Source organism: Mustela putorius, unplaced genomic scaffold (assembly GCF_011764305.1).
Source record: "Mustela putorius furo isolate JIRA1106 unplaced genomic scaffold, ASM1176430v1.1 tig00000450_pilon_pilon_pilon, whole genome shotgun sequence".
Classification (NCBI taxonomy): Eukaryota; Metazoa; Chordata; class Mammalia; order Carnivora; family Mustelidae; genus Mustela; species Mustela putorius.
In genome coordinates, this window is record NW_025421385.1 from 21,719,608 (window position 1) to 21,745,678 (window position 26,071).

Genomic DNA, 26,071 nt, shown 5'->3' on the forward strand with positions numbered 1-26,071 from the left:
CGGAGTGGCTCAGTGTCAAGCATCTGCCTTCAGCTCAGGTCAGGATCCCAGGGTCCTGGGATTAAGCCCCACCAGGGAGCTCCCTGCTCAGTGGGAGGCCTGCTTCTCCTTCTCCCTCTGCCCCTGCATGTGTTCCGTCTTTCTCTGTCAAGTAAATAAAACCTTTTTAAAAATAAATAAATAAATAAATAAATAAAAGAAAGAAGAAGAAGAAAAAATGTCTCCCAAGAGTAGTTTAAATAAAGGTGTTTAATACTCCAAGACCGGTCTTCCGTCTTCCTGGAACCTCAACTCACGCAGAACATGCTGTCGGACAATCGTTCAACCCTTACTCCTCTCGATGTGCCTTTCTGTGCTGTAGAGCCTCGAGAGCTAAAACCTCCGTTTCCTCGACACTCTCTTACAGTTTAGCGTTCCCTATGTGATTTCGGTTCTTTTGGACTGCTGCATTTCCAGGAAACTTGGACTTGGAACCCAGTAAAGTGTGGAAAGAGACGAGGCCGGAAACAGCCCCTCCTGCTGGAGCAGATGGTGGCGGACGCGTCGCGGCCCAGCCCCCGCCGCTGCCTGATTCCGCCGCACCCGACGGCAATGGCAGCCGCTCTCCCAGCAATGGTGGCGGCTGTTGTCAGTTGTTCTCAGGAGCTCAGTCTGCACCTGTTCCTCTCTTTTCCCATGATTTAGGAAGCCACATAATACTTACGAATAAGTACCTTTCTGCTTCCATTAGCTCGAGGGTAGCATCCGTCGTCGGCCACTGAATGCTGCGTGCCGACCAGGATGGTGCCTGAGAAGCCATCACCATGCTTTCTGCATCGCTCAGTCCCCAGTGCCTGGGAGCACCCAGTGCCAGGCACTGGATTAGATTAGATTAGATTAGATTAGATTAAGGATTAGGATTAAGTTAGCCTAAAATAGAATAGGAAGCACCCAGGCTGAACGAATTCAGGGGATGCCCTCTATTCCCTGAGTTCACAGCCCTCAAATTTCACATGCAATTCTGTTCTTAGGATTTAATTTCCTCACCCCTCTCTAAAGTGTTTCTGTGGGCATCACACCCCTGTTGCACCATCTCTTATAATACAGAATGATTTTTAACGGTAATGGCATTTCCCCTCTATTCTGCTCCTTGGAGACCGGTGCACGCAGGATGGGGAGAGAAGGCCTATCAGTGTCTGAAGGAGAGGAATAGGAGGTACGAATATTTAGGAAGGTATAGCTCCCTAAGCAGAGAGTGGTGACGTACAACTTAATGGGAATGTGAAGCGGAGCCCAGTTGAGAGTTGGTTTTGATCGTGTAGAATTTGGGTGGGAAGCGCTGTGGAGGAGAAGGTGGAAATGTTTGGGAAATCCACATCTGGTAGGTCTCTTCTGGGGCTGGAGGTGTCTGTTGACAAGGGCATGGTGTATGTTGAAGATACATTTTCCTGAAGGTGGGCCATGCCTTCTCCCGTTAGGGTGTAAGGAGAGGAGAGATGTGAAGATGGTGTGTGAACAGTGGGCGGTGCATTCGTTAGCTCTTACCTTTGGAAGGAGACAGAGGAGAGTGGGCTTTGAGAAGAGGAAGGGAGAAGGTAACGGGTCTATTTCCACTGCTGGCCCCGGCAGGGCTGCTGGAATCTCTCTAATGACTAATCCAGGAGTGGTTTGGATGGGTGGCACCATTCTTTCTTCTCGTTGTCACTCATGTATTAAATAGTTCTGGGCTTCCCAGTGGAATGATTGCAAAGAGCTATTCAGAGACAAGGGAGCTGTCTGCGTGGTCAGCAGAATCCTGGGCTTTTAATGGGAGAAGGCTTTGAGATGATGGATCATTAGAAGTATTTTCAAATTCCAAAGAACAAGCTTATCTCCAAAGCATTTTTCCTGTCTTTCCTCAGAGAGTTAGAAACACTTTCACAACTCTCTAATTTTAATTTTTCCAACATCCTTGTGAGGTAGGTAAGAAGATATATTCTTACACTTTTTTTTTTTTTTTAACAGATCATGAAATTTCATGACAAGTAGTTTCCAAAGAAACCACGTGGGGCCAAAGTGTGAAGCCAGTCAGAGCAGTCTGTCTTCTGAGAGCAGAGCTGCTGTTCTTACTGCTGAAGCATTTTGTTTGGTCTGTGCTTTCCTCTTTTTATTCTGACCTTCCGGCTATGGACTGCCTTCCATGCCAGTAATGCAAGACTTAGCACTGACTGATAACAGATTCAAAGAGTGCTAACTAGGAGGGTTCGCCTATGGTTCTGAGACTAGTCTGCGTATCAAATATGCTTTTCTCTTCAGGCATTGGGAGAGGTTTCAGAACTTGCAGAAAATTTCCCTCATACATGACGCTGTTGAACCTTGGGGGCTGTCTTTTGTCCAGCAGCTCAAAAAGCCTTTTCTGGAACATGAACTGCTAATGAAAGGCAGAATTAAAAAAGAGAGAGAGAGAGAGAGAGAGAGATTGCTAATCATTATCTTCCTAACTTCTATTGTCTGAGGAGAAAAATAATTCTATTGATTTGCCCAGCTGAGATTTACCCCTGTCAGTAACAAAGACTTAATCTCTAACCATGGTGGATGAGTAATGGACGAACAGCCCATTTATCCCGGGATGTGAAAGCCTGAAAGATAATGGAACTTCTCCCCTTTGTTTAGCACGGGATTTGAAACAGGCTACACAGAAAGAGTTGTGTTTCCTTAAAGCATAATGGTCAACAAGATAAAGACTTTTACGTTAAGGGGGGGTCTCTCTGTTTTAAAGAGATTTTGGTGACAGATTACTGGTTGAGTTTTGATTTTTCTTAGCAATGAAACCTTAAGGTAGCTCCTTTTTATATTTAATTTAATTGTTAAAAAACTTAGGGCTGGAGGACTCTCAGGAAATCCACACCCTTTTAACCAGAACTAGGCAAAATGAAGGATTTGACTGGTTACATGGTGAGCTCACCAGTTACAGGACTAATCTCAACCTTATTCTGAAAGCAAATACTAGAATACAATTGTATTTTGTGGTTTGCAAACTTTTTTCATTACAGTCCACCAAACTTAGGAGGACTCTAATCTAATGTATTCAGTATATGAAATCAAGATTCCCTTAAAATTTCATCAGCTTTTAAGGGATTTAAAAAAGATACTTTAGGGGCACCTGGCTGGCTCAGTTGGTAGAGCGCACGACTTTTGATCTCGGGGTTGTGGGTTTGAGATCCATGCTGGGGGTAGAAAATACATTAAAAATAAATAAATAAATAAAATCTGAAAAAAAAAAAAGGCGGGGGACAACTTTGGATATATTATAGCAATGCTCTGAAGCTATTCTCAGTGCATTCTGTGAGACTGCAGCCAAAGAAAGAGGATTTATTCTGAATCAGGCTGTACCATCAACTAATTTTTGTGAGGAAAATGTATAGGTGTGCAATGGCCACTTAATTTTGTTAGATCTCTGTGTTCAAGCCTTGTAAAACTCTATCAGTTTCTGGGAGAAGGAAGGAAGAGATCGTTGCAGTTTTGGATGGAAAGTAAAAGCAGAGAAAGGTGGAAAAGGGTTCTCCTTTTGCAGTCAGAAGTTTACATTCAGAAGATGTAGAGTCAAGTTTTTTCAATGTCCATATATCTGATGTCTTGTGTTTTACTATTTGCTACTATTCTTATTTCGAAGTCTATAAGGAGAAGTTTGGGGAGTGCCAAGATCTGCATTCTTAGGGTCTAGAATAGTCTTAAGCAGGTTCTACCTTGAATCCATACTAGTGTTTTCTGCTCAAAAACTGTTAAAATAAAATCCAAATAGCTTGGCTTGCTCTTTCCCAAGCCTGCCCACGATCTTCCCATCTCCAGGACAGGGTGATCCTTTCAGATATTAAGAATACATAAGCAAAGTCTAGAGGCAGGAAAGTGCAATGGATGTTTGGGGTATAGCCAGTAGGGGGGGTGCCTGGCTGGATGGGAGGGGGTGCGTGAAGACTGTGTTCATATATATACCATATCCAGCATTGCAGGGTTCTTGAAATCCTTGGTTGTGTACCTTTCACTGTGCTCCTCTCTGTGCAAGAGACTGGTCACTGCAGGGAGACAGAAATAAATAATTCACCATCCCCATCCCTGCATCTGCTGCGGGACCTGGGCTGGTGAAAATTGCTGTAGAGAGTGAGGGGATGGGTTACCTGGGGGCCAAAGTTAGAGCAATAACTGGAATTTGTTCCCTGGTTTTTACATAACAATTTCCCCACATGAGAAGCTGACTTAAAAACCCACAAAGATGTTAAAATAAGAACCGCGCTATTAAAAACCTGTTCCAGTGATCTCATACTTTGCGGTTGAAGCAGCTAATGGTAGCTACACACCCACAATATTAGCAAGACACGGAAATTCATTCCCCCTTCTTTGTCGTCCAGCTTAGAGCCGCTTTTCTCTTGGCTGCCCTTTGTGAGGGGAGCTATTTCTCCCGCTTCCTCTCCTGGCAACAGCAACATTCTTTCAGACAGCGTTTCTCTCCCCTCTCTGAGCAACCCTCTAAGTCACTGGGGGAGCTGGGGTTGGAGGACTGGAGGAGGAGAATAGCTCCCTCATCTCAGCGGGCCTCTGCCCCTGGAACATTCCTAAAGGAGGTGTTGGGGATGTAGGCTCTGAGATCAGCTCTGTATCTAACAAGGATGGTGCAAGCTCACGGTCAAGTGAGCAGGACTGGCAGGGTCCTGAGAGGCCGGCGATGGGCAATCAGTGTAATGGCCCTGACAAGGTCTGAAGTGTAAAAGCCAGCGCAGGACAAAGGTAAACTCAGAAGTGCGGTGAGAGTCTCCTCGGCACACAAACCCCTTAGAAATCAGAAACGCAAAGGAGAAAGGACACGTTTTAGAGCACTGCAGGTCAAAGCGGGAAGGAAAAGACCCACCAGTTAAATTGGATCTAGGTGCTTTCCCAGAAAATAGTGGCAAGCTTAGTCAGCTACTCCCTGGCATGTGATGGTTGTAAAGGAAAGAGGCAGCGGGCTGGGTAGGAACGACAGGTGCAGAGATGTGCTTTCATTTCCCCTCTTAGGTCAGTCCAGGCTCAGTGAGCCCAAGCCCCAAACAGACTCTTCAACACATAGGCAGGAGGAGTATAAACCAATGCAAAATGAGAACGTATGTCCTTCCGACTTTCAGGGAACAATAGTAACACATGACAGACACGTGATGGCACTTGCTATGCGCAGGCGCAGTAGTGTCCATTCTTTAAGAAGATCAATTTATTTACTCACCACACAGGAAGTTACTATTATTATCCCCATTTTACAGATGGGGAAACTGAGGCGTCCAGCGGTAAGGTTAACTGGTTTGAGGCTCCACTGCCAGCGAGTAGTTTAAGGGAAACGAAGCTTAGAGTAGGGTCTTCTGCTTCACACTGACTTTTTGGCTTTGCTCCTTAATCTACCTTCCTGAGACCATGGCTCTCCAGCTCACTGGGGTCCTCTGAGCTGAACGGCGCTGCAGTCTGGCTGGTGCTGCAGATATCCAGGTGCTACAGAAATAGGGACGGGAGGGCAGGAACGAGCCATGGGGAGGAAGAGGAGCGCCATTAAAGGGGCTCCTAGGGGCGCCTGGGTGGCTCAGTGGGTTAAAGCCTCTGCCTTCCGCTCAGGTTATGGTCCCAGGGTCCTGGGATCAAGCCCTACATCAGGCTCTCTACTCAACGGGGAGCCTGCTTCCTCACCTCTCTGCCTGCTTGTGATCTCTGTCTGTCAAATAAATAAATAAAATCTTAAAAAAAAAATAATAAAGGGGCTCCTGAACTTTTGAATATGAAGACCCTTTGTTCATTCTTAAAACTTTCTTAGTAACTGTACTTAGAGGCTTGTGGGGGGGACATTTGAAGGTGTGGATACACGGACACCTTGTAGAAAGGGCTCCTTACATCTCACCCTTGACTCTCAACCGTTTCCATGGCAGGGGAGGGGGACCCCTGTGCCAAGACTTCAAAAAGTTTAATCATGAACCACCTGAAACACATTAAAATAAAGATTTGGAGACTCGCCTCTGACTTAATCTCTGGAGGTGGGGCTTCTGACCTACATTTAAACAGCTCCCTAGGTGGTTCTCCAGCAGGCATGAGTCTGAGAATCCCTGCATCATGGTCTGAAAATAATAGAGTTTTTATGCTTTCTCCAGGGCTAAAGTGGTAATGTGATGAGAAAGTAAAATGGCTTTTGACCTCAGGATTTTTTAATATATTCACAAGCTAAGTTGAAATGACAGAGCCTGGAGTTTTTTTTGCCTTTGGGTATGCTGAGCTCCACTTTATCCTGTCAGTTCCCTGGTGATCTGATCTGACCTTCAAAGGTTTTTTTTTTTGTGTTTTTTTTTTAAGCCCTTGACTTTGGGAAAATTTCAACCAGGAATGTTTCTGACTTCAAAGTGGTCTCCAGCCAGGAGATTATTTCTGGCCTGTGTCATAATGATAAGATGAACCAAGGGTGAGGGAGGGGAAATGCTCCATAGGTGGTCCTAGGAAAGAGGCAATGTTTTGATAATTCTTAACCTAAGCTTCTTCATTGTCATAAAATCCAGAACAGTCTCATTGTGGGAGTTAATGTCTGTAAATAAACCTATCTGACGATATCTCAGATATGTTTTCAGAATCCAATGTGTGTGTGTGTGTGTGTGTGTGTGTGCGCGTGCGCGCGGGCGCGAGTGCGCGCTGTGTGTTTTTTGAACTTCATGTCCAGGTGGAGGGCTTACCTAAGAGCCATCCGCCACATAATTTCCACCCCATCCATGTTCCATTCTCCCCATACCCACACTTTTCATTTTAGTTTCTCTTTTCCAACAGTTTCCATGAAGCATTTCCTGACTCTTCCCAACACCCTTGGGTCAAAAATGTACTGATAGTACCTTTGAGTCATCCAATATAGGTTTGAGTATGATTCTTTTTTTGGGTAGGATGGCTGAGCAAGAAGAAAAGTGCTATCTTGGTTGGGTGTGATGTCCCACCTGGTTGGGTGTGATGTCTGTCTGTCGACCATTCCAGGGTTGTGGTTGAGACCCACCCCATGCAGGGCACTGCAGGCGTATGGAGGTAAGACTCCACTGTATGTTTGAGGAGCAGCCTAGGTAGAAGAAAGATTAAGCAAGTCCAAAAATGCTGGAGTAAGTTAAACACCAGGCCTGGGAGAACACAGTATTATGACTTTGTTCTTCTAGACATTGAAAACTTCCATCTTGGTGAGTTCTTCCTTTAACATGGATGTTTCTGATATTGAACTGGTATCTTAACATGTAGCTATATCCTTAGGCTGGGGAGGATAAAACTGATTGACACAATCCTATGTAGGATACAGGTTGAGATGGGCATTTGAGGGGGAATCAAATGTGGGTTCAAGTGCAGTGATGGCAGAGTGGGAGGGAACTAAAAATAAATGGCTTGGTCCATCTGTTTGCCAGAGGCTGGCTCAAGCTATTTTTTGAGGTTTCCCACTGATGCCAACAAAGCAATAGTTGATGGCCTTTGAATGGGATTGATCTGGGCTTTTTTGGTGCATTGAAAAATTAGTAATAGCACTTCATATCAAAAGACCTACAATTTTGCTTTAACTCAGCAATTCTACTCTTAAGAATCATCACCAATTACAAATGCATACATATTTGATTCACTTTTTCCTCTTTATTTCAATGGTTATTTATTCAATGCATATCACATGCCAAATACAGTTCTAGGAATTGGGATTGTAGAAATAACCAAAGCAAAGTTCCTGAACTCTGGCTTTCATTCTAGTTGGGAAAGATGATAATAAACAAGGCATCATGGTGCCAAATCTCATGAGTGGTTTTCAGCCCACATTTCATTAGACCTCTCAGTGTCTTCTTTCTAGAAATACTTTCTTCACTTGGTTTCTGGGACAACACATTCTGTTCCCTTACTGTCTACCTCTTTCAGTATCATTTCTTGACTCCTCCTCATCTTCCTGACCATAAACTGGTGGACCCAGAGCTAAACCTTCAAATATTTCTTCCCTCCCTTATTCAACATCAATATGCCCATGATCTAAAATTTCTATTTCCATCCTCCCTGCTCCCCTGAATTCCAGTCTTTTATTTTTTATTTATTTATTTTTTAAAAGATTTTATTTATTTATTTGACAGAGAGAGAGATCACAAGTAGGCAGAGAGGCAGGCAGAGAGAGAGGAGGAAGCAGGATCCCCGGCGAGCAGAGAGCCTAATGTGGGGCTTGATCCCAGGACCCTGGGATCATGACCCAAGCTGAAGTCAGAGGCTTTAACCCATTGAGCCACCCAGGCACCCCTCCAGTCTTTAAATGAGACTGCCTACTTGACATCTCCACTTACCTGTCTAATAGGCTTCTAAAATTTAACGTGACCATCAAGATCAAACTCTTGATTTCCACCCCAATCTTTTCTTTCTCAGTTAACGGCAATTCCGCTCCTCCAATTACTCTGGAAAATCTTCGGAATCATCTGTGACCTCTTTCTTTCCTTTCAGTCCATCTTGGATCCAACAGATTTAGGTACAGAGATGTCTATCTCAGCACTGTTTATAAAATGAAAACTTGGAAATGACCTAATTATTCAACCAACAAAGATTGGTTTAATTACAACACGTGTGGCCATTAAAAATGATGTTGTAGGATAATAGATTACTGTTTAATGACCTTTTTATTATGAAAAACTTCAAACACGCTCAATAATAGAGATCTGTGAACCCCATCATTTAGTTACAACAATTATGAACTCAAAGCTCTTGTTGCTTCATTTATACCCCAGGCTATTTCCCACCTCTCCCACTGGATTATTTCTAACCAAATCCCAGACATCATATGATTTAATAGGTAAATATTTGTACCATATATAAGAGCAGATGATAAATATGCATATGTTTTCATTTTCGTAAACTATATGCATATATGCATAGGAAACGGTCTCATGGGACAGCTATCTCTGAATCATGATTATATGAATGGTTGTTGAGATCTTCTTTTGCTTTGTGTACATTTTCCTCAATGAGCATGTATTACATGTATTGGGTAGGGGTGGGGTTCTAGTCCTTTCTAAATTTTATTACTTTAATTCAGGCAGGATACTTCATAGTGAAAGGGAAACAACCACTTTGGAGAGGTAAGGATCCTTGTCTCAGCTTCTGTTCTCTCTTTGGACAGTCTGTAATTAAAAATTGCCCTATTAATGTCTATCGTGACAGCAAGGTTCCTCAGCTCTACTGACATTTGGGGCTGGATAATTCTTTGTTGTGGAATGCCATTCTCTGCATTTGAGGCTGTCTTGCAGCATACCCGGTCTCTTCCCCATTAGATGGCCAGTTGCATCTTCCGCCTGCCCTCGCCCGTGGTAGCAACCAAAAATGTCTTCAGAAATTGCCAAGTGTCCTCGGGGAGGCAAAATGACCTCTGATTGAAAACCACTACACTACCACACGTGTGCTCACTTAAATGTACGGTGTCTAGGAGATTAGCGGTCAAAATGTTCTGTTTTACTCATTTTGCTGGCTGAAACCTCAAGAAGGATATAATCTGTGATCTGATGAAGACTGCTTTTGTGGTTTACTGACCTGCACATTTAAGTAACCAACCTATGACTCAGTGGCTAGTGATTATCTGCATTTTTGAAACATATCCAGAAACAAACATGACAGGTTCAACTCCATGAGAAAAGCAAATGTTGTGGATGAAGGATGGCTTGTCAGCTACGGCCGGGATCAGATTTTCCTCTCCAGCCCACCAACTAACCCCCTGCACTATTCATTATCCTCCATGACACACGGAAATGTGTGGAAGTTAAAAATGGGAAATTTCTTCCTAGAAAATTAATGATGTTGCATACACATAAACAGTTCTTTTTTATTAGTAATAAATGCATAGAGACAGTTGTAAAAGGTGAGGGAAAAGGGCATTTAAATATGCCCTCCATTATTCGGATTTTTTCCTCATAATGGAAACATTATTAGAGAACCATAGAAATGAGATAAGGGAAAATATGAGGTCATCTTGCCCATTTTCTTCAAGAGCGACACTGTTCTGTGTGCCCCCTCCCATCTCCAGTTCAGACTCTTGTTAAATATCCCCATTTTCATCATACAGGATACTTCTCATATTTCCCCCCTGGAGACTAACTCAGCACGTGAGCAGAGGGCATAAATTAGTGAGATCATAATCTTCAAAAGATTACTTATTTAGTTAGCGGCACTGTTACTGGTTGCACAGAAAATAAAACCTCTAGCAAAGTCTACATCAGACTTTGGCGATCCAGGTTGATCAAACACAATACACATCATGTCTTTAATGGTTTTACATCATTATACAACTGAATGGAGCAGGTCTGGGAGTCTTAATCATTGTTTTTTGCAACTGTTGGAAGCTCCTAATTCTAGACAAGGTATAAGATACTTACAAATTCCTTATACATTCTTAAGATCTACTTTGGAATCGGTGCTTAAATTTCATTTTTCATGGTAACATCCAGGGTTTTCTTTAATGGTAAGTAATCAGCTGAATGCCTTCTGTGAAACAGGTATTATTTACGTTACTGAAGGTTTACTATTTTATGCAATCTCTGTATCCTACCAGAAACGTAGGTCTATTTACACACGAGAGAATGGAGGCTGAGAAAGGTGAAATACTTCATCCAGAGTCTTACAGCTGCTGAAAGGCAGAGTCCTGATTCAGCACATAGCTCAAGTCTGACACCCAAACTCATTAAATAGTCACAGAATGTGAGGTTTTCTCTAAAAATTTGGGTGTGTGTGGGGGAAATATACTTGCTTGGATTCTTTAAAACAAAGCCTGAGGGCTGCATCTAAGGAAAAAACAAAAGTCCATTATAATGGAGCATTCAGGAGCCTAAGGACTGTGTGGCCCAGGGAATGGACTAGATTGGGCTGTTAGATGTAGAGAAATAGCCCAAGTGCTTTGTACTGTGACAAAGAATAGATTGGCTCTTTCTGAAGCTAGACAGATTTTAGAGAGGAGGGCTCCTTAAGGAAAATTCCTGAGATTCAGGGAGTGGGGGGAAGGGAGCTCCATATTTGGTTTCTGTGTCTATGCTGCAGGCTGTTAGGGAAGAGGCTAGGTCAGGGGGGCTAGTTTCCTGTAGAAGTATAGAAAATAGAAGTGTAGAACATAAAAAGAAGTGGCCACGGCTAAAGAAAACAAACCCAAATCCAAACGTAAACCCCAAGCCCAAACTTCAAACAGGTTGTGTGAAAGAATCCTAACAATTGAAAATGAACAGTCAAAACCGGATTCCAGCCTGTGAGCATTCAACCTGATTAATTAAGGTCAAGGTGGTGATGGAAATACCAGCTGGGGAGCATTTTGCCGAAAGATAAATTTGTCCTTCTGTATCTCTGCAAGACAGCAGGGAGGTGTGTTTGGAGCTAAATTAATTTGATTTACATCATGCCATGGTAACTTCTGTTCTCTCTCCCTGCTGTCAGATGTCTTCACTGGCTCTTTCCCTCTCCTTCACCCCCACACATTTCATAACACGGAGAGAAAGCATGGATTGGCTTCAGGCAGAATTTAGAAATGGAATAACTCTAATTTGATTATTCGGTATCAGGTGCTATTCTCTCCTCCCCCTCCCCTCTTTCTTGAGGGAGAGAAGTTGTAAGCCCGAGCCTAAGTGCGATATATTTTTATCTTGTGCTTAATGGCACAAACTGCTTGACAATCAGAACTCGCTCCTTGTAGCAAAACCTGGCAGCTCACCTATCCTCCTGTTGTTTCCCCAACAATACTAATGCTAGAAAACGAAGTTACCACCCATTAAGGACCCTGCTAGGAATGCGCTTTTTCTGGCCCTGTAGCTTTCCGACTCCGCCAGGCTCTGGAGGCCGGGGTGGAGGGCGCCCCCTAGAGACGCCCCCGCCCCCAGGGTTTGGGTTCTTGCCCCTCCAAGCCGCCTGCGCCCCCAAACCCCCGCCCGGCAGGGCGCCCCTCGCCCGTTCCCGTGGCCCCGCGCGCTGGGCTGGGCAGGATAAGGTTACGCCGAGGCTGTGCTGGACCGCAGGGAGGGAGGCGGGTCCGAGCCCGCGCCCCGGCCCGCGGGGGAGTTCCCACCGTGGGCGGCTCGTCCCCGCGGCCGTCCTGGCAGGGCGCGCGGAACGCTGATCACAGCCCCGGGCCCGGGCCCCCGCCATGGCACGGGAGAGGCCTCCCGGGAGGGGCTGCGGCGCCCTGCGCCGGTGTGTGCTCGGCGCCGCGCTGCTGCTCGGCCTGCGGCTGTGCGCGGAGCTGCGGCCCTCCGGGTCCCGACCTCCGGCCCGCAGTGCCCCGCCGGGCCCGGCTCCCCGGCCGCCGGGGCCGCACCTGCCGCCCGCGCCCGGCCCGCCCCGCGGCGCCAGCAGGAGGCAGGTGACCTACGTGCGCAGCGGGCGCCGCGCGCCTCCGGAGGGCGGCGGGAGCGGGACGCCGGAGCCGGGCTGCTGCGCCCCGCGCGGGCATCCCCGCCGGAAGGTCAGTTGCAAACGGTGCATTCTTGGGCCTGACACCCGAATCCCCTCTTGGGCGCGCCCAGAGGCCTCCGCTCGGCCCCGGCAGGCCGCCCCACTGGACCTTAAGAGAAGTCTTCGCTTCTCCCACCTCAGCCCTCTCTGGCGGCTCCAGTGGTGGCATCCTTCAGTGCCCACATATAACGCAGCAGGACCGAGCCCAGTGTGCTCCAGTATCTGCTCGGCGTCCATTGCGTACCAGAGCCCCCCCGCCAGGCGCGCAGCCAGCCAGGAAGGACCAAGCCCTGCTCTCAAGGAGCTTACATTTTAGTGAGGAGAGGGTGTGAGTGATGGGCAGCGGAAGGAAAAGCAAGGTGTTGGGGTGTCATTTCTATTCTGTGCTTCCCACTGGTTTTCTCCTTGAGGCCCGGACAAAGCCGGCAGCATAGCCACTGTGTGTGGCTTTTCCACTGTACCTTCGTCGCGGTGATGGAGATCCACTTTCCAGCCTAATTTCCCTTCAGTGGCGCCGCAGACATTGGCAGGGTGATGGGCGCAGGGTGAGAAGCCGAGGTCCTCCTGATGGCCAGCGAGTGGGAACCTCGAGGACTGAGTAATAACCTAGGTTTGTATCACAGCCCTCGACAGTGTTGCTCTTCCTACCGCATTAACTTCTTGGCTCACACCTCAGTGAGTGGTTCAAGTTTAACCTCTGGTTGGTTGGTAAGCCTCTGGCCTCCTCACCCTCCTTTTGGAGCTCAGTCATTTTAAGAGCTGCAGGTCAGAGCTGAGCTGGCCTGGGCCTCATAGCCCATTAACCCTAACTGCATCCTCTCCAGCAACTTCTCTCTGTTCCCCGGTTGCATCCTTTTTTCTTTTAAACACTTCCTGTCCCCCACCACCCGCCTCCTGGGGAGAGGGAGAACTCTTCCTTTCACTCTGCTGCTTTCTTTAGCTTCCCAGTCTAACCTACTTTCTGTGTCACAGCCCACCATTTCTTCCCCTGTTTTCCTTCCCCCCAGGCCTTGCCTCTGACGCATAATACCCCTGCTGTACCCAGCTGGCCATCAGTGTTACCTTCCTGGATCAGCTCAAATACTTTTTTTCTATTTCTGAAACCTCACTTCCCAAGTAAAGTCTTATTTTGCTCTTTGACTTCCTTCTCCATGCTCCTGAGGTGCTTAAATGAACATGGTACCACTTTACGCCACCAGCACACCTTTGCCAAGGGCTTCCCATGTTCCAGATGCTTCATCAGGTGCTGGGGGCCCAGAAGAGTTCAAAGTCGGCTGAGGGAGGCACTCACCTTAGGCTTCTAGTAATGGGACCAATACTGTACTACTTACAGTCTTGTACTCTGGGTGAGGAGTCAAAAAAGGCTAACTGTGAGGGGATATTTGACTTAGGACTTGATATTTCTTTAAAGTTCAAGTTCTTTTGTTTCTCTCCTCTCCGTCCTTAGAGGTCCCTTCAACCCTTCCCTGTAGTTTTCCTCTCATACCCGCCCTCAGCCTCTGTTGTTTCTGTTGTCACCTGTCCAAGAATCACTCTTAAATCTTGGTCTCCGCTTCAGACAACAGTAACTGGAGCCTGTCCTGCAAATGGAAAGGGTTGGAATGCGCAGACTCAGAGGATCCCTCAAGGGAAAGTTCACGTCCATCCCCTTAAGGAGTCTGCTGCGGTGATTCAGGCTGGAGATGACCGTGGCTTACATGCGGTGGTAGAGGTGGAGGTGTGAGGAGTGATCTGATTCTGGTTATATTTTGAAGATGGGGGGAGGAGGAGAGTTTTTGTTACTGTTCAGCTTTGGTTTTTTTGGGGGGGCGGTGCTGGACAGAAATCAGGAGGTTGTTTTTAAACATGTTGAGTTTGAGATATTTTTTTGACATCCAGGTGGAAATGTCAAACAGGCAGTTGGGCATACGAGTTTGGAATTGGAGGAAACGTCCAGGCTTAAGATAGAGATGTGGGAGTCCTCAGTGTACAAGTGGGACTAAAGCCATGAGACTGTAGAGGTCAACTAGGGAGTGAGGGTGGCTACCAGAACCAAGTCACCTGCGTCTGATCCCGGGGGCTCTGTTTTATTAAAATTAATTGGAAAAAAAACAAGAGAAAATATATGTCTAGAGTCTGGCATGTTACAAGCACTCAGTAATCATAGCTTTAACATTCAGTCATCGGTCTTTAGTCTCAGCCATTTCCCAAATGGTTGCTTGTTGTAAACTATCTTTATTCCTTTGGCTTACATGGATGCTCTTACTTGTGGGTGGGGCCATACTCCTTTCCCAGGATTTATGTCCTTTCTGTCCTTGAACGGTCAGGTCAGGGGTCATCGCTTGGAAACCTTCCCCTATCTGTCCTACTTCCTTCTATGCTGATCTTTCCCCAGTTGGGAATGACAACAGAGATGCATTCTGATTTGTGAGTTGCTTTGTCTGTGTTAAGACCTGGTAATTCATTGAAGATTGAGTGTTTTGTTTCCACAGTTGTGCTTGTGGAAAGGATTGTATTTCCCAGAGTGACACCTAGGAAATGCTTACTCCCGAGACACCGATATGTAAAAAAAAAAAAAATATATATATATATATATATACATATATATATATATATATATATAAAAGAATCTTAGTATCTCAGCCTATTATGGTAACTCTAAATGTCTTTGGTTAAAAATGTATAAGAAAGAATTAAGTTTATTGTTATTTTTAAAATACTGTTTAATTTTTTAGCTTCCTAAGGAAGAATTATCCCTGGATTTCCTTTCTCCCAGCTATCTATTTATTTATTTTTTTTCAAGATATACATTCTAACTTCCTCACATTCCTAGATAGTGGGAATCTGGAATTTGTTTCATTTTGCCTTTTTTTTTTTTTTCAGTTGAATTAAAACATTCCTCAAAACGGAGAAGACCAGTTATCTAATCTGTTCTCCCACTTCTGGGAACAGAGCTTGAGATCTCTTATCTCCCTGGGGACAAATCTTGTTCCTTTTTTAGCCTCCTATCAAGATGTGAAATGTAAGCTCCATATGGCATTAAATAATTGGTATAATGAAGGTTTGAAAGTTCTGTGCTTAAAAACCTTAGATCTCACTTTATTTAAATTTTGTTTGTTGAGAATAATGGTAAACAATGTGATTTAGGTTCTTGGTTACTTTGTGGAAGGCACCTACCAGATTGGCGAAGGAGAGAAAGTTCCATTCTATTTTGAGGACGCCTTTTGGTTTCGGGGTGGTTGAAAACCTGCGTGAAATAATTGGGCTGCCGAGGGTTTCTTGTCCACGTGCTTCCTTTGCAGGTGTTGGAGGCACAAAAATTCTGCAATTATATTGTCACTTTAATCACAGTTTATGCTTCTCTTCCAGAAAATAATCTGTTATAAAAAAGAGAAGTGTAGTCCTCATATAATTCTCCCCCTCTTTTCTCCATCTCTGTTTCACCAGCCATGCAAGACCTGGCTCTGAATATTACATCTTCTTTCACAGCAGAGGTTGTAACCTTAGGGCATTGTGAAATGGAAGCAGATGACACACAAATACTGCCTTTTTGGGTTAGGACTGCCCTGCAACCCGCGCACTTTTGTACATACAGAAGCCTTCCCTCAGAGCTCTTAGGCTCCCAGATCTGCATACCACACATGCATAAACATTTTCCAGTAATTCTTTTTTTTCTCCTCCCTGTTTCTTTCTGGTTTCTCTGTTTTAGACATGGGCCGTGATCACATGGGTGCAGTGTTTTGTGGGGGGTATTTGTTGAGCACTAAGATAGGTCTCCATGACTTATGCTTTCTTCTTTTTTTGTTTTTTTAAAGATTTTATTTATTTATTTATTTATTTAGAGTGAGGGGGGAGGGGCAGAGGGAGAGGGAACAAGAGAATCTCAAGCAGACTGCCTGCTAAGTGTGGATCCTGAGGCGGGGCTCAGGCCAAGAGATCCTGACCTGAGCCGAAATCAAGAGTCAGACGCTTAACCCACTGAGCCACCTGGCACCCCCGGATTATGCTTCTTTATGCAGTCCTGGGTAGATGTTTGTCTTAGAGGTTAGCAAACCATGTAAAAGACAGCAGCACAACCTAGGGCTCCTTTATGCAGGAGAGGCACTCAACACAGGGAGCCAGGCTTCCCAAAGAAATTTCTTCTCTATTATTGGAGGTATTTTACTTGACATTTAATGTGTCGGGGAGAAAAGTGACGTCTGAGTCACAGAGCCACGGAACCCAGCGATGTGCTGTTTGGTTTGTTAGTTACAGATCCTTTGGAACAGTGTGTCAGAAAAAAAAAAAAAAAAAAAAAAGCTGTTTCCTCTTCTGTAAAACCATATGGAAAAATTCGGTCTTTCTTCCTCACTTCACGACATCTTAGTTTTATAATTCTGTGATTTTCATCAAGGGGGAAGAGGAAGATACACAGTATACCCCCTCAATAGAGCCAACTGCCCTGTAAGTCCTTATTCTTACCTTGGCAGGTAGGTTTGAAGGGCTTGTAAAAGAGACCCAGCAGTAGTTTCCAGCTACCTGGATTTTTGCTGTGTACTTACATTTCTGTCCCTCAGGGAACAGCATTAATCAGTGCTCTCACACTGTCCTCAGGAGGGAAAGCATTTTCATTTTAAACAAAGTCCTTGAGGGTAATTGAATGAGCCCCAGCAATATGTGGGTGTGAAATAGCAGTTGCTTGGTTTCAGAAAGAAAAGCAGGTTTTGATTAAAACTTTGATGTGTCTGAGCCCGGGGAGTAGGCCTCTGCACTACTTCCAAACCCCACAGCTCCTCCGAGAGCATTCTGTGGGCGAAGGAACTGCTGACGGAAGCGCCATTGTTTTCCAACAATTTTAGGTTCTTGTGTGCCATTTGTCCAGTCCATTTTCCAAGGAAAAGAGAACCCTATCCATTTTCTCAAATTGGATTTCCCTTTTAGTCTGTGAAGAGAATCAGAGCTGTGTAGTTAAACTGGAGACTGTCAAGGCTGGTCGGCATCCGGGTTTTTTCCATCTGTGCTATGACACCTTTGGAGTCCTTGTGCTTCCAAGGAGTTTGGCTCTTTATTCTGTGATTCATAGAAAGTAACAAGAGCCTGCTTCACTTGCCATGAGACCCACAAAAGCAGGAATCTACCAGCATTGATAAACTTCTTTCAAAAGAAGCCCTCGAGTTCTCTGGAGACCTCACATGGGTCCCCTCACTGACCTGTGGAGACTGCCTGCCTTCCTTCCTAAGATTTTATTTGTTTATTTGATAGAGAGATATAAAAAGAGCGGGAACACAAGCAGGGGGAGTGGGAGGGAGAGAAGCAGATTTCCCACTGAGCAGGGAGCCCGATGCGGGGCTCAATCCCAGAACCCTGGGATCATGACCTGAGCCGAAGGTAGACACTTAATGACTGAGCCACCCAGGCGCCCTGCCTGTGGAGTTTTCTCTAAGAGAGGGTGGGAAAATTTGCTGTGCAAGAAGCATTTTTATCCTATTCCAATGACTGAAACAAAATTGAGTTGTAGGAGTCTTACAGAGTAGGACCATCTGTAACTTAAACTAATAGCCAGCTGGGCTGTTAGTGGATGGCTCAGGAGGTAGATTTGGCCCATGAGGAATTTCATTTTGAACTGTACAGTACAGTGTTTGAAGTATTTGAATGTAAGGGTTAGATGGGACGCATAGTGTCCAGCGGAATCCAGCTCCGCACTCTCTCCATCTACTTTACCTGTCTGATCTCAGAAGGCATTTGAAGTTGCAACCTCTTAGCCAGAGTCAAAATTCACAATTGTTTTTCTTAAAAAGTGACAAGTGAGGTCAATGCTGCTAAGTGCAATGGCCACAGGGCATACAAAAATTAGAGGAACAGAAGCTAAAGGTCCTTTTTCGTCATTCCTAGTAAAGAAGATGAGTTGCCTAAGGCTGGAGTTGGTTAATGGGGAGAGTAAGATGGTAGAGGAGTATACTTAGTCAATGGAATGTTCTTTTGGTTGTAAACAAGAAAGAATGGACTGTGACCTAGCTTAAGCAAAAAAAGCCAAAACAGACAAAAAATTGAAGAAATATATTGGGAAAACTTAGAATTTCTCACTGAATTAGAGGAAGCGTTAAGTGACTGCTCTGGGCAGAGAAGGAGCAGGGCTGCTCGGGAAATCCCAGCTCCCCTTGACCTTCTCCCTAGATAGAGGGCTACGGTAACAAGACTCCAGCTTGATGTCTTCAGATACTCACCTTGGGTCAGCCAGCTCTAGCCATAAGCCAGAAACAAGGACCCAAAAGTCCCCTTCCTGTCCCAGAAGCCATTCGTAGAGAAAAGGAAACCTTCTGTAAGTCACTCTAAGAAGCCAAGTCCTTGACATTGCTTAACGACTTAGTGTAAGGATCGTACAAGTTTCGCCATTAGGGTTTTGTTTTTCTCGTATTTTATTCTATTATTCTAACTAGTCCAGTTCAGTGATCTTGAACCTGAGCCCCTAGGAACAGAGTGTAGGTTTTTTGTTTGTGTGAATACGCCTAGCATCTGTGCTTTTGTGTGTATGTTTCTTTATTGGTTAGCTATTCATTTATTGGTTAGCTAGATCTCGCTAGATATATTCTTATAGATAACCTTATTTTCATGTAGCATTTGGCAATAAGTTGACATCTGCATATTTGTCATTTTTTTATTCAGTTGGGTACATGCACACAAGATCTCTGTAGATGCAATATTTTTCTTTTTTTTTTTTTAAGTAAAAAGTTATTTGTGAGGACTTTTAGTAGACAAAGTAAATGTAATCATTATGCAGCCCATTATCCCAACTAGGGTTCTCAAACCAAAGTCTTAGGTTCTTTCATTTTGTTCCCTGTCCATGTGAAGTTACTTTGCAAAAAAAAAAAAAAAAAAAAAAAAAAAAAAAAAAAAAAAAATCTGAAAAATTCTTCAGTGCATCTGAATATTTACAGCCCTGTTTGCAACTGGCTAGCTTGAGATTTTTTAACATGGAATTACTTCTGTATTCAGAGTCTCTGGGTTGCAAGTGACAGAAGTCCACTGAGACTGGTGAAAATGGTGATTCACTGGAGGAAGTCCTGAGTGGTTCTGAGGAAGAGCTGCAGAGCCCAGAAAGGGGCAGGTAACCTGATTATGGGTACCTGATTATGGGCTGAAATGAGCTTGAAGACCTTCCTTTTTCCTATGACTCGTGACCTCATAGGGACTAGGTATTGGTCCTTCCTTTTGACCACACCTTTGAATTTCCCTCCTGTGTTTGAGGAATTCTCCACCTTTCCAAGAAGAAAAGCCAGATGATGATTTTCTCACTCCTTGGGCACCTGGACGGCATTCGTGATATACCTGCATGAGAGTTTAGCTAGTACCTTAGAGATAGGAAGAAGCAAGCGGCCTGGAGGACGGCAGAGGGGCGTGGTGGCCGAGGTTCCAGTGGGGGTATCCGGGGCCCAGGGTGGTGAAGCCACGGTGTCCGTGCCCAGGAGTGGGCCAGTGCAGTCTACACTGGCAGGAGGGTGATACTCCTGTCCTTGAGGTTCTGCAGGCTAATAAATCTTTAATCAATTCCTTTTCTACTTAAACTAGCCGTAGTGGTTTCTGTTGTTTATAACTAAGAACCTTGACAGATCGATAAATTAGAACTGGCGGTTTGGAAGGTTACAACTGTAATTTTCTCTCTCCAGTTTTGCTTGGTCTGTTTAATTCAGATTTTAGAACACGATGATTGGGGTTCAAGTGAACTCTGGGCCGAGGGATCTTCCCCTGACAAGATAATTACATTTAGCTTCAGATACTAAATTACACAGATCCGCTGACTTATCACGAGAGACATCAAGCCCTTGTTCACGGCACCATTTGTCTGGGGTATCGGGCAGGCGGGGTGAGTTTATGCTGGGATCACAAACAACTTTCAGATCTCAGGGCTCCAACTAACACAAGTGTGTTTCTTGCTTGTGCTGCGTGTCCATTGCTGGTGGGTGGGGTTGGGGTGACGCCCGATGCCATTGTCATCCTCCCTTTGGACCCCAGGCTGGCCGCACAGTCCCCATCTGGTCCCCTTGGCAGAGGGCTGAGTACTCTGGAGGATTTTGCCTGGCATTAGTAAATGTCCCGGCTGGAAGCCATGTCCAGCATTCCTGCTTATGCTCCAGGGGCCAGAGACCCAGTAGGGGAGGACAGAGGCCTGCCATGGGCTCAGAAGTCAGCGAGCTGGAGGAGCCGGGTAGCAGCCCTTCCGCCACCGCAGTATGGGAGCCCTTCAGTCGTCTGTACCTGAACGGGCATGGTCGAGGTCACGTTTCTCCTTCGCTGTTCTGAACGCCTCTCTGAATATGCACATTTGACAATGTTGAATAAAGCCTGGGAAGCTCTCTTCAAGGGGCCTTGGATCTAAAATGAAGCAGACATCTGAATTTAGCAGAACAGGGAACTAAAGCAAGACTCAATTTAGATCTTATAAACAGTGCTGGGGCACGTCCTGGAGTTTGTTAAATATAATGGTTCTCGTTGACATTGTTTATGTTAGATTCCTCGCACAGGGTAGTGATGGGATCACGGTCCACAGGGTTTTTTTGTTTTTTGGTTTTTTTTTCCTGGGGAAAAGAAAAGCAAATTTTGACTAAATGAAGCCATGCATCTAGATGAGCCTCTGGGGAGATGACTCAGACTCCATGTTTCAAGCCATCTTCATGGAGACCGCTTACTTTTAGTTGGAGCAAGTTGAAAGGCTTGTTCTCGGGACTGGCCCCAAATCAGAGGCCATTCTCATGTTGTGTAGTGTTGGCTGTTGGGCACAATATGACAGCAAGTGTTTTTATTTTTCATCTACTTTGAGTAGAGCACAACAAATCACTCAAAAGTACTAATTAATGAGATGCTCCTTGAGCCCAGGGATTAGATCACATGTGGAAGGAGGTCTCATCGCCCAGCAGATTTGGGGGTAGAATATGGGGAAACCAGTGAAGGTAACGCATGAGATCCCGGAGGCCTATTTATGCGGATTTGCAGATGTCATGAAAATACTTTGTTATGATCAATCCTCCCCTGTGAGATGGGCTCATCTTTTTATACTTGACGTTAGAAGTTTAAATTCTGCTCAGCTGCTTACTGGATGTGGCATACCTGGTCTGAACTTCAGGTTTCTCCTCTGTGAAGAGCAGTGGTGCTTACCCCACAAGGTAGTTGTGCAGAGTAAACTAGAACATGTAGGTGGAAACCCCTAGCCTGTGGGACTAGTTCCTTCAATGGAGAAGGTCTCTGTTCAGCCTTATGTTGCTGGCTGGGAAGCAGGGCCCTGGACATCAGAAAGCTCTAGGCATGTATTTCTGTGGGGTATAAATTTAGCCCAATATTCATTGGGATATTTAATATTTCTTTTACTCTTGACATTTTATTTTTATTTTTTATAATAATAAAATAATATAAATAATATAAAAATTAAATATAATATTTAAATATAATATAAATAAAAATATAAAATATTTATTGTTGTTTATTTTAATTAATTTCATATTTGTTATATTATTAATTATTATCAATAAAATTTATTTTATTTTATTTTTATTACATCTTTATTTTAATTCCAGTATTATGAACATACAATATTGTATTAGTTGCAGGTATGGAATACAGTGATTCAGCAATTCCATATAGTACTCAGTGCTCATCAGGATAAGTGTTCTGTTTAATCCCCACCAACCATGCTTCACCCGTCCTCTCCCCCTTCCTTCCCTCTGGTCACCATCAGTGTGTTCTCTATAGTTAAGAGTTTGTCTCTCTTTATTTTCTTTGCTCTTTTCTTTTGTTTCTTAAATTCCACATATGATTGAAACCCTATGGTGTTTGTCTTTCTCTGACCAGCCTATTTTACTTAGCATAATACACTATAGTTTCATCCCATGTTGTGGCAAACGTCAAGATTTCATTCTTCTTAATGGCTGAATGATACTCCATTGTGTATATATGCCAGATCTTCTTTATCCATTCATCGGTTGGTGGACACTTGGGCTGTTTCCATAATTTGGCTGTTGTAGATAATGCTGCTATAAACATCAGGGTGCATGTATTCTTTTGAGTTAGTATTTTTGTATTTTTTGGTAAATACCCAATAGTGTGATTATTGGATCATAGAGGAACTCTATTTTTAACTTTTTGAGGAAACTCCATACTGTTTTCCACAGTGGCTGCACCAGCTTGCATTCCCAATGGTGCAGGAGTGTTTCTTTTCCTCCATATCATTGCCAGTGCTGCTTGTTTCTTGCATTTTTGGTTTTAGCCATTCCTACAGGTATGAGGTGGTATCTCATTGTGGTTTTGATTTGCAGTTCCTGGATGATGAGTGATGTTGACCATCTTTTCGTGTGTCTGCTGACCATCTGGATGTCTTCTTTGGAGAAATGTCTGTTCATGTCTTCCGCCCATTTTTAAATTGATTGTTTATTTGGGCACTGAATTATATCAGTACTTTTTTTTTTTTAAGATTTTATTCATTTGAGAAAGAGAGCATGAGCAGAGGGACAGAGGGAAAAGGAGAAGCAGACTCCCTGCCGAGCAAGGAGCCTGATGTGAGCTCTACCCCAGGACCCTGAGATCATGACCTCAGCTGAAGGCAGACACCCAATTGACTGAGCCACCTAGGTGCCCCATATCAGTTCTTTATATTTTATATACTAACCTTTTATTGGAATTGTCATTTGCAAATATCTTCTCCCATTCAGTAGGTTGCCCTTTTGTTTTGTTGATTATTTCCTTTGCTGTACAGAAGTTTTTTTTATGTTGATGTAGTCCTAATAGTTTATTTTTGCTTTTGTTTCCCTTGCCTCTGGAGACATATCTAGAAAAATGTTGCTATGGCAATGTCAGAGAAATTGCTGCCTGTGTTCTCTTCTAGGATTTTTATGGTTTCAGGTCTCACGTTTAGGTCCTTGATCCAGTTTGAATTTATTTTTGTGTTGGTGTAAGGAAATGGTTCAGTTTTATTCTTTTGCATGTAGCTGTTCAGTTTTCCTAACATCATTTGGTGTGTGTAGGTGTGTGTGTGTGTGTGCGTGTGTTTATGTACCATACTATATTTGATTACTACAGCTTTGTAATATAACTTCAAGTCTACAGTCGTGATACTTTTTATTTTGTTTTTCTTTTTTCAAGGTTGCTTTTGCTATTTGGGATCTTTTGTGGTTCCATTCAAATTTTAGGATTGTTCTAGTTCTGTGAGAAATGCTATTGGTATTTTGGTAGAGATTACATTAAATGTGTAGATTACTTTGGATAGTATAGACATTTTAACAATATTTGCTCTTCCAACCCATGAGTGTGGAAGGTTTTCCATTTCTTTGTGTTGTCTTTAATTTCTTTCTTTCTTTTCTTCTTCTTCTTCTTCTTTTTTTTTTTTTTAGATTTTATTTTTTATTTGAGAGTGAGAGAGACAGCTAGAGAGAGCATGAGCTGGGAAAGAGGTAGAAGGAGAGGGAGAGGCAGACTCCCTGCTGAGCAAGGAGCCCAGTGTGGGACTTGATCCTTGGACCCCAGGATCATGACCTGAACTGAAGGCAGACAACCAACAGAGCTACCCAGGCACCCCTCATCTTTAATTTCTTTCATCAGTGTTTTATAGTTTTCAGAGTATGTGTCTTTCCTATCTTTGGTTAGGTTTATTCCTAGGTATCTTATTATTTTTGACCCAGATATAAATGGGATTGTTTTCTTAATTTCTTTTTTGCTGCTTCATTAGTAATATAGAGAAATGCACCAGATTCCTGTGCATTGATTTTGAATCCTGCAACTTTCCTGAATTCATTTATCATTTCAAGTAGTTTTTTGGTAGAGTCTTGGATTTTCTATATATAGTATGTCTTCTGCAAATGGTGAAAGTTTTACTTCTTTGTTACCAATTTGGATGCCTTTTACTTCTTTTTGTTATCTGATTTCTCTGGCTAGGACTTCCAGTGCTATGTTGAATAAAAGTGAGAGTAGACATCTTTGTCTTATTTCTGACCTTAGGGGGAAGTTCTCAGTTTTTCCCCATTGAGTATGATGTTTGCTGTGGATTTTTCACATAAGACCTTCATTATATTGAGGTATGTTCCCTGTAATTCTATTTTGTTGAGGGTTTTTATCATGAATGGATGTTGTACTTTGTCAAATGCTTTTTCTGCATCTATAAAAATGATCATATTTTTAAATATCCTTTCTCTTACTGATGTAATGTATCACACTGATTGATTTGCAAACATTGGACCACACTTGCATCCCAGGAATAAATCCCACTTGATGGTGGTGAATTATTTTTTTCAATGTATTTGTTGGATTTGGTTTGCTAGTATTTTGTCGAGGATTTTTGCATGTGTGTTCATCGGAGGTACTGGCCTGTAGTTCTCTTTTTTTGTGGTGTCTCTATCTGTTTTTGGTATCAGGGTAATGCTGGTCTCATAGAATGGATTTGGAAATTTCCCTTCCTTTTATATTTTCTGGAATCATTTGAGAAGAATAGGTATTAACTTTTCTTTACATATTTGGTAGACTTCACCTGTGAAGCCATCTGGTCCTAGACTTCTGTTTATTAGGAGTTTTTGATTACTGATTCACTTCCATTGCTGGTAATTGGTCCGCTTAAATTTTCTGTTTCTTCCTGCTTGAGTTTGGGTCTATGTTTCTAGGTATTAATACATTTCTTCTAGGTTGTACAATTTGTTGGTATATGATTTTTCATAGTATTCTCTTACAATTGTTTGTATTTCTGTGATGTTTGTTGCTCTTTCTCCTCCCTCATTAGTGATTTTATTTGAGTCTTCTCTTTTTTTCCTTAAAAAAAAAAAGGCTAGGGGTTTCTCAGTTTTGTTGATCTTTTCAAAGAACCAGCTCCTGGTTTTATTGATCTGTTTTACTGGTTTTTGTTTGTTTGTTTTTAGATTCTAGACCATTTATTTCTGCCCTAATCTTTATTATTTCTTTCCTTCTGCTGGTTTTGTTTGTTCTTTTTCTAGCTCCTTTGAAGGTGTAAGGTTAGGTTGATTTTCTGATATTTTTCTGCGGGTTGAAAGTGAGGGGATGGAGAAACATTTATCATGCAAATGATGTCAAAAGAAAGCCATGGTAGCAATACTTACTTATATTGGACAAAACAGACTTTGAAACAAAGACTGTTATAAGAGACGAAGAAGGATACTATATAATAATAAGGGGGATAAGCCAATAAGAAGATATAACAATTGCAAATACATAACCAACATGGGAGCACGGAAATACATAAAACAACAGTTAATAAACAAAAGACCTAATCAACAGTAATACAATAGTAGTAGGGAACTTTAGCACTGCACTTATATCAATGGCAGATGATCCGAACAGAAAATCAACAAAGAAACCGGATGTAAATGACACACTGGACCAGATGGATTTAAGGGATATATTCAGAACATTCCCTCCTAAGACCAGCAGAATACACATTCTTTTCAAGTGAACATGCAACATTCTCCAAAATAGATCACACATTAGGCCACAAAACAAGTCGGAACAAATTCAAAAAGATTGAAGTCATACCATGTATATTTTCTGTTCTCAACACTATGAAACTGGAAATCAACCATAAGAAAAAAATCTGGCAAGATCACAAATACATGGAGGTTAAACAACATGCTGCTTAACAGCAAATGGGTCAACCAGGAAATCAAGAAGAATAAAAAATTATGTGGAAACAAATGAAAATGAAAACACA

The 26,071-nt window shown here is 43.3% G+C and overlaps 1 protein-coding gene across 1 annotated transcript in view; it reads left to right on the forward strand.

The window, feature by feature from the left end:
* The first annotated feature begins 11,900 nt into the window (after positions 1 to 11,900).
* The window catches only part of METTL24 (methyltransferase like 24), a 98,391-nt gene continuing 84,220 nt past the window's right edge, over positions 11,901 to 26,071 (forward strand). The window contains exon 1 of the mRNA XM_004753593.3: positions 11,901 to 12,430. Within this exon, the coding sequence (XP_004753650.2) occupies positions 12,113 to 12,430 (318 nt within the window). The 5' untranslated portion in view covers positions 11,901 to 12,112. The remainder of the gene's footprint in view (positions 12,431 to 26,071) is intronic.